Consider the following 9,553-nt stretch of genomic DNA (forward strand, 5'->3'; position numbering starts at 1 on the left):
CCATTACACTGTAGTGACCTTGTATCTTACAGTTCGCCATCGCCGATAGTGTCGTCATCTGGGTGATAACTGAAGTCATCGCTGGAATAGTCCACTCTTGGCTTTTTCACTGGAATGCGAGTATGCACTGAGGCTTCAGGCATGCATACCAATGTTGCTGTATCGCAAGACGCACACACATTTTCGCATATACTGGGTGGTTGTAAATGCAGAAAGACAATGCCGATTGTGTAGTGTCTCAGTGGTACCACGACCCCAGCCTGCGATCCACATGCAACTCTTTGGGATGATAAACAGGCAAATGACAGGTTTGATAATCTGGTGAACTGTAGGCTACAGAAATTAGGCTGTTCATTATCTTATTCTCATTGGCAAGCCCATTCAAACTGTCTGCCCCCAAAGAGCTTCCCTACCCAGAGTGCAGCCCTTTCCCTAGGCTTTCACAATATCCCGACCCAGCTACAGCTCCACTGAACCCTACCTCAGAAAGAAAGCACATAATGTGTGTCGATATTGTTGCTCTGTCTTTCAATTGAGCTGCATATTCTCACAGTATAGGCCTGTATTCTGTTCGAGATAATCAGAATGTCAAGCATGTCAGTGACAACAGTAACATGAGGTTAACATTACATCGGAGTAGGTGGGGCAAGGCAAAAGGAATAGCCAAGTCAACTAGTTAGTTAGCTAATTATTCTGGTTGTCGATCTGTTGTTATGAGCACCATTGTAGTTTATAGCTATTTAGGCATCATAAACTCACCATTGCTCCTCCGTTGCATTACACTGGGGATGCTTGTGCTGAGAAATCGCAAACCTGCAGTGGGCCGATCTCTCATGCTAGAAACCTGTAAGTAGATGTAACTATGACCTCTCACTTTATTCCGAAGTTCTGATACCATAACATTACACATTTAGTACAGCTAACGTTAGCTAGATAGCTACTTGCGTAAGCATTTCAAGAAACTCATTCCCTACTATGGAAACAGGTACAAAAGTATCTATATCCACAGTAAAACGAGTCCTATATCGCATAACCTGAAAGGCCGCTCAGCAAGGAAGAAGCCACTGCTCCAAAACCGCCATAAAAACGCCAGACTACAGTTTGCAACTGCACATGGGGACAAAGATCGTACTTTTTGGAGAAATGTCCTCTGGTCTGATGAAACAAAAATAGAACTGTTTGGCCATAATGACCATTGTTATGTTTGGAGGAAAAAGGGGGAGGCTTGCAAGCCGAAGAACACCATCCCAAACGTGATGCACGGGGGTGGCAGGATCATGTTGTGGGGGTGCTTTGCTGCAGGAGGGACTGGTGTACTTCACAAAATAGAGGAAAGGAAAATTATGTGGATATATTGAAGCAACATCTCAAGACATCAGTCAGGAAGTTAAAGCTTGGTTGCAAATGGGTCTTCCAAATGGACAATGACCCCAAGCATACTTCCAAAGTTCTACTTCCAAAGTATGTAAACTTCCGACTTCAACTGTAGCTATATATAGCAATAGGAAGTGGACGTCGAAAGACTGTTTGGCTCAGTAGGCTGCTTTGCAGGTGTTTCTGATATACTGTACTGTGCCTTTCAAAAGTATTCATGTCCCTTGGATTTCTTCAAATTTTATTGTGCTACAAAGTGTCAACAATCTACACAAAATGCTGTAATGTCAAAGTGGAAGAAAGATGATGATTATTATTTTTTGATTAAGCTAGAGATATCTGTTTTTTTGCATGGACTGCGTCTCATTCTACCGCATCCGCCAATGGCGACCTTATTCATTGACTATCTGTTTTTCCATGTATGAACCTATTATTCAATGCTTTGTTATGGGCTAATAGCAGTAAGGCCAAATTCAATGTTTCATCAAAAAAATGTTTTATACTTAATGGGGACCTAAAATTCAAAAGGAAATAACCAAATTATTCTTGGTATGACCATCTTAAAACAATTTCATATGTTATCTTAGTGGAATAGAATAGATTTAAAAGCAGATTTAATTCAAAACTGTAACTTGGCCATTCAGGAACATTCAATGTCTTCTTGGTAAGCAACACAAGTTTAGATATGGTCCTGTGTTGTAGGTTATTGTCCTGCTGAAAGGGGAATTTCTCTCCCAGTGTCTGGTGTAAAGCAGACTGAACCAGGTTTTCCTCTAGGATTTTGCCTGTGCTTAGCTTCATCACATTTATTTATCCTGAAAAGCTCCACCAGTATTTGCCGATGTCAAGCCTACCCAAACCATGATGCAGCCACCACCATGCTTGAAAATAAGGAGACAGTTTCTCAGTGATGTGTTGTGTTGGATTTGCCCCAAACATAAGGCTTTGCATTTAGGCCAAAAAGTGCATTTCTTTGCCATGTTTTTTTCTTCAGTATTACTTTCGTGCCTTGTTGCATACAAGATGAATGTTTTGGAATATTTTTATTCTGTATATTTTGTATTCTTCTTTTCACTCTATCATTTAAGTCATTATTGTGGAGTCACTACTATGTTGTTGACCCACCCTAAGTTTCCTCCCATCACAGCCATTTTAAAATCACCCCTGAGGAGTTTCCTTCCTGTCCTGCAGCTCTGTTCAGAAGGACGACTGTGTCTTTGATGTGTCTGGGTGGTTTAATACGTAATCCACAGCATAATTATGAACTATTAACAGTGAATGTCTGATTTGTTATTGTTACCCATCTACCAATCGCTACCCTTCTTTGTGAGGCTTTTGAAAAGCTCCCTGGTCTTTGTAGTTGTATCTGTGCTTGAAATTCAATACTTGTCTGAGGGACCTTACAGATGTTGAATGTAAGTGGGACAGAGGAAGGGTTAGTCATTCAAAAATCATGTCAACCTCTACTTTTTCACACAGAGTGAGTCAATGTAACTTATGTGATTTGTTGAGCCATTTAAAAAAAATCCTGAACTAATTTAGGCTTGCCTGAACAAAGGGGCTAAACACTTTTGTAACGACTATATTTTAGGAATCACATTTTGAGTAGATTGTTGAAAAAAAGAATAACAATGTAATCCCATTTTGTAGCACAATAAAATATGAAGAAATCCAAGGGGTATCTGTAATTGACAAATAAAATGAAATTAAAATGAAGATAAGACAGTGGAGATGAAAAAGAGATTAAAGATTGTCGTGGGTGGGGGTTGTACAGGGGGATGTGGGTAGACGGACCTCGGTGTATAAAGGGGCTTGTCTGAATCATAAGTCACTTTACCAAACCCCACCACAACTTTACTCTTCACATCTCTACCACCACAAATCATGAAGACTTCTCTGGTCCTCCTTACCCTCAGTCTACTGGCTTGTTCAGGTGAGCTTTCATTTGTTAACTCAAGTAGTAACTGCTGTAAATGTAGCAGATACATTTGATTGGGTCACGGTGTATGAGAATCTGTAAAGGGGGGACCTAAATCCACTCCAAGTTCACCTTTCGTTTCAGTACAATATAATGGAATGTTGTACCATTTTTATTTCACAGTTTGGGAAGTCTGTGGACAATGCCAAGAGGTTAACCTTGATGACCAGGAAGACCAGGAAGTAGTGGAAGCACAGCCAGAAAAGCACATGGTAACAGTATGCTATATGGTCAAAATTGTATGAACTAGCAGTAGACATTTCTGCAACTTTCTATTGGAATACTCAACTAACCTGCTACTATGTAATAGCACATAACCAAAGACATGAATGCAACCAAGACATTGATGAAACTCTTATCCAACCTGACTTTCACTCTTACATTACGTATTCAAATGTACTTAAACCATAATACTGAATACATCACACCATGTACATTATTGTCTGTTTATGCTTTCCAACGGTGCAACAGTTAAAGGGAACATGCTGGGCGTGTATGTGGGCACTGAACAAAGTGAAGAAACACATCTCGTCTTCCTCTAGCGAGGTAACTACCCAATAGCATTACAATTCATGAGAGTGTCCCTTCAAGAAATTTCACTATTTACTATTTACTGAAATATTTCTCAGAAAATTTCAACTGGTGTTGATGATTTCTCTTCAATAGGTGCAGATAAAGCAGAAGCTATTGTCTGTTTGCGATAAATTGGGCCTCCTTAAATCTCTGTGTAAAGGCATGGTAAAAAAGCACTTGTGGGTGTTGGTTGAGGAGCTTAGCACCAGCGATGACGTGAGGACCATCTGCATTAACATTAAGGCCTGCAAGTGAGTAGAAGAAACTGCTCTGGATACTCTTTAGTGACTGTTCAGATGACTAAATAGTATAGAGATTATCACCTGAGCTTGTTAATTGAAACACTATTGAATAGAATGTATTCATTAATACATAATATGTGGTTATGTCTTTTGATCTTCCACTCATGTCATCTTTTTGTGTATCTTTCAGACCAAAATACATTTTGGATCTGAGCTACTGATCAAGCAGCCAGTATCCAGATTCCAAAGTGAGAAGATGGATGTTCAGGTGTCAAGACAATGCTATGCTGCCAGCCTCTTGCCTTTTCTCAAATGAGTCACGACACAAGAATGATATGTTTTTGGAATGATTATATGTTCTGAAATAATGTTTTTGGAACATTATTATAATAGTGTATAGTCATTCTTAAATTGCAGCACATTTTTTATCATGTAATTTTTGTTCACTTTTTGCTATTTTAGTATAAAATAGTCTATTATTCACTGAATTCTTTATGTTTGTGTGAATTTTTTGGCCAGCAAAAAATAAACTTAATTTAATATATAGTACAACTGCTACCCTTCTTTGACACCAACCTCTTTATCCAAAAGAAAACTTTTGGCATCTGAACCCATTTTTACTCATCCGTAGTCAAAGATTCAATGATAAAACATTTCATTACAATGTCTAAACTCATGTTGACATTTTTATTTAGAATCTCGGCTTTCTGTAAAGAATCTTGATCGCTTAGTAGGAAATTACATCCAGCAAGGGCTGTCGTCTGAAAAATGTATAGAAATATGAATTATTAAGATTATGTGATTAAAAGCTATTTTCACACCTTTCAACTTTTTCACAAAGATTTGAGGAAGCAAATTTCACCACAGACAGCCACCAGCTTCTGTTTGATCCCTTTATGTAGAGTAGAAACACATGACATACAGTGCATTCGGAAAGTATTCAGACCCCTTCACTTTTTCCACATTTTGTTACGTTACATCCTTATTCTAAAATGGATTCAATTGTTTTTTTCCCCTCATCAATCTACACACAATACCCGATATTGACAAAGCAAAAACAGTTTATAATTTTTTTTTGCAAATGCATTGAAAATAAAAAACGGAAATATTACATTTCCATAAGTATTCAGACCCTTTACTCAGTACTTTGTTGAAGCCCCTTTGGCAGCGATTACAGCCTAGAGTCTTCTTGGATATGATGCTACAAGCTTGGCACACCTGTATTTTGGGGAGTTTAACCCTTCTCTGCAGATCCTCTCAAGCTCTGTCAGATTGGATGGGGAGCGTCGCTTCACAGCAATTTTCGGTCCCTCCAGAGACTTGTCCCGAAGCCGCGTTGTCTTGGCTGTGTGCTTAGAGTCGTTGTCCTGTTGGAAGGCGAACCTTTGCCCCAGTCTGAGGTCCTGAGCAATCTGGAGCAGGTTTTCATCAAAGATCTTTCTGTACTTTGCTCAGTTCATCTTTCCCTCAAACCTGACTAGTATTCCAGTTCCTGCCGCTGAAAAACATCCCCACAGCATGATGCTGCCACCACAATGCTTCACTGTAGGGATGGTGCCAGGTTTCCTCCAGACGTGACGCTTATGGCATTCAGGCCAAGAAGTTCAATATTGGTTTCATCAGACTAGAGAATCATGTTTCTCATGGTCTGAGAGTCCTTTAGGTGCCTTTTGGCAAACTCCAAGTGGCCTGTCATGTGCCTTTTACTGAGGAGGGGCTTCCGTCTGGCCACTCTACCATAAAGGCCTGATTGGTGGAGTGCGGCAGAGATGGTTGTCCTTCTGGAAGGTTCTCCCATCTCCACATAGGAACTCTAGAGCTCTGTGAGAGTGACCATCGGGTTCTTGGTTGCAAAAATGTCTTAAACCTGTTTTCGCTTTGGCATTATGTGTAGATTGATTATGAACATTGTTTATTTAAATCATTTTAGAATAAAGCTGTAACGTAACAAAATGTGGAAAATGTGAAGGGGTCTGAATACTTTCAGAATGCACAGTATTATAAGACAAATAAGACATTATGAAGGCTCACACATTCTTATAACAAGCGTTAAAGGGAAACTGCATTTCCTGATTTAGCCTTGTTTTTCATCAATGCTCATTAAGAAATGCTAGCCGCCATCGCTGAAGGCAAACTGCTACGATGAGCGAAGGGGGGGAACCCAAGAGCCGACTCAGCAGAGGAAACCGGGATGAATGTACAATATGTTTATTGAACACAGCCAATGGGGAGTGCAGAACCGGGACAGCTCAGATGAGTTGCAATAACCAGGAGTGTAGAGTGAGGTTGGTGTTGGCAGAATGGAACAGGGGAACAGGTCCTGGGGGCAATCCAAGATAATGGTGGTGAGTAATATCCAGAGCAAGGTGGTTGGTGGTGAGATGGGAAACAGGAGACAGGAGCCAGAGACAGAGCGGTACTGCAAGGAGAGGACAAAAATTATGTAAGTCAAAGAAACAAGCACAGCAGTGCAAACAGGATCTAGAGCAAAGACAAAAGGCTAGAAACATAACTGACTAGTATAGATTACAATCTGGCACTGTGAAGATGGCAGGCTTGAGTATATGTAGAGGTCTTGATTATGGGACGATATGCAGCTGGTAGAGATTGCCCTGACTCCAGCACACCTGTCTCCAACCACACAATCACACCATGAGAGAGAGTACACCAGGAGAGAACTGAAGGTTAGGACAACACCGGATGGACAGCAGAGGGCGTAGTGGGAGCAGATGTGACACAAACGATAGTCATCTTGGGTTATAGAATGAAATTATAGATAAAATGTATCGGAGCTCATCGGCCGTTGGACATAAACATTACACAACAAGTTGGAAATTGAAATTCAACAATGAGTGGTTTGGAAGGAATAAGTGGCTAACTGCAAGCATTGCAATGCAATCCCTAGTCTGCTGTTCGGTGGAGTCGATGTGTGGTCCAACTTAAGAGGATAAACATTCAACATTGGCCATGCTGTCAATGCAATGCTCTGACTGGGAATGTCACGCCCTGACCTTAGAGAGCCTTTTTATGTCTCTATTTGGTTTTGTCAGGGTGTGATTTGGGGTGGGCATTCTATGTTTTGTTTTCTATGATTTTGTGTTTTTATGTTTTGGCCGGGTATGGTTCTCAATCAGGGACAGCTTTCTATCGTTGTCTCTGATTGGGAACCATACTTAGGTAGCCCTTTTTCCCTCCTTTTGTTGTGGGTAGTTGACATTTGTTAGTGGCACTTAGCCCTGTAAGCTTCACGGTTGTTTTCTTCGTTTGTTGTTTTGTTGGTGTCATTTTTTCAAAATAAAAGGAATATGTACGCTCACGATGCTTCACTTTGGTCCACTTCCTTTGACGGCCGTGACAGGGAAAACATGTTTCGAACGGTCATCCAACACAGAATTCCAAGTCGGGAACTCGGGCCTCTTTCTACAGCTCCGACCTGAATATCACTAATGTCATGATTCAACCTTGCTTTTTTCAGAGTTCCCAGTTGTTTTGAAAGACAATATTCCAGAGAATGGCAGACTTTGATGACAAAGTTAGAAAATTTGCCCACGAAGGACCGCTGCGCCACCTTCCTGTTCAAGTGAACACAGCACAACAACGTGAGTTCAAAAATGTATTGCATGCTTCTGCATGAATGATTTAATATGCCACGGAGATATGTATATTGTAGCTAAAAAAGTTATAAATCAAATCAAATGTATTTATATAGCCCTTCTTATATCAGCTGATATCTCAAAGTGCTGTACAGAAACCCAGCCATGCAATGCAGGTGTAGAAGCACGGTGGCTAGGAAAAACTCCCTAGAAAGGTCAAAACCTAGGAAGAAACCTAGAGAGGAATCAGGCTATGAGGGGTGGCCAGTCCTCTTCTGGCTGTGCCGGGTGGAGATTATAACAGAACATGGCCAAGATGTTCATAGATTACCAGCATGGTCAAATAATAATCACAGTAGTTGTCGAGGGTGCAACAAGTCAGCACCTCAGGAGTAAATGTCAGTTGGTTTTCATAGCCGATCATTAAGAGTATCTCTACCGCTCCTGCAGTCTCTAGAGAGTTGAAAACAGCAGGTCTGGGACAGGTAGCACGTCCGGTGAACAGGTCAGGGTTCCATAGCCGCAGGCAGAACAGTTGAAACTGGAGCAGCAGCACGGCCAGGTGGACTGGGGACAGCAAGGAGTCATCATGCCAGGTAGTCCTGAAGCATGGTCCTAGGGCTCAGGTCCTCCGAGAGAGAGAAAGAAAGAGAGAGAATTAGAGAGTGCATACTTAAATTCACACAGGACACCGGATAAGACAGGAGAAGTACTCCAGATATAACAGACTGACCCTAGCCCCCCGACACATAAACTACTGCAGCATAAATACTGGATGCTGAGACAGGAGGGGTCAGGAGACACTGTGGCCCCATCCGATGATACCCCCGGACAGGGCCAAACAGGAAGGATATAACCCCACCCACTTTGCCAAAGCACAGCCCCCACACCACTAGAGGGATAACGTCAACCACCAACTTACCATCCTGAGACAAGGCTGAGTATAGCCCACAAAGATCTCCGCCACGGCACAACCCAAGGGGGGGCGCCAACCCATAATACTAAGTGTATGTTGTGTAGTAAGCTGTTAGTAGCCCATGTGGTCCCTTTTCCCCTCATAATTTAGCCTACTGCTCTGACTTGGTGGTGCACATGTAGCCTATAGCCTGTTTTAGTGAAATGTCATCATCGAATACTGTAAGAACTTTCATTGTCTGCTTATAAGCCCCCTTTATTTATCCTACGGTTCTGACTCAGTGTACAGGGAGAATAATGTAAGAATGTTCTGAATTCTGTCGCTGTACATTTCAAAAGTGCTAAACAAATAGTTATATTGACTACATCCTGTCCTAGCTCGCTCATTAATGTCTTAATCGAAATTAAAGATTGCCTCTTCTCCGCTCGTCGTTCCCTTATGCCATAGTTTGTCAGTAGAAACCACATTTTTTTCAGCAAGTCAAGCCATATCAGCTATGTTTTTTTAAAAGGCAGTAAATGAGGCTCAATGAACTGTTTCACTGCCAGACAACGCCCCACCATGTGTAGCGGCGGTAAGATGTTGGGACTGCTGTAGGGACTCTGCTGTTGGGACAGCTTTATGTAGTCCAATTCATGTATTGTTTAGTGTTGTGTTGCGGCTTTGCTTGCGTGCATCGACATATTTTTTGTTGTTTGCCCCACCAACATTTACATGCTAAAATAGCCCACTTGTTAATACTATATATAGCTAATTGTTTCCTCAAGCTAATGTTAGCTCATCTAATGTTGTAACACTAGCTAGCTGGCTGTCTGACTTCGTTAGCCAGGAAATTTTCACATCATAAACTCAATTTGATCAGCTAAGTTTCTCTGGC

The 9,553-nt window shown here is 41.3% G+C and overlaps 1 protein-coding gene across 1 annotated transcript; it reads left to right on the plus strand.

The window, feature by feature from the left end:
• The first annotated feature begins 3,258 nt into the window (after window positions 1–3,258).
• Window positions 3,259–4,388, plus strand: LOC120023076 (antimicrobial peptide NK-lysin-like). Its single transcript, XM_038967034.1, has 5 exons — window positions 3,259–3,307; window positions 3,476–3,570; window positions 3,824–3,898; window positions 4,019–4,176; window positions 4,358–4,388. Exons 1-5 carry the CDS (start codon window positions 3,259–3,261, stop codon window positions 4,386–4,388), a joined length of 408 nt encoding a protein of 135 aa, XP_038822962.1.
• The last annotated feature ends 5,165 nt before the right edge of the window (window positions 4,389–9,553 follow it).

This window comes from Salvelinus namaycush, chromosome 28 (assembly GCF_016432855.1).
Source record: "Salvelinus namaycush isolate Seneca chromosome 28, SaNama_1.0, whole genome shotgun sequence".
In the NCBI taxonomy this organism is placed as follows: domain Eukaryota; kingdom Metazoa; phylum Chordata; class Actinopteri; order Salmoniformes; family Salmonidae; genus Salvelinus; species Salvelinus namaycush.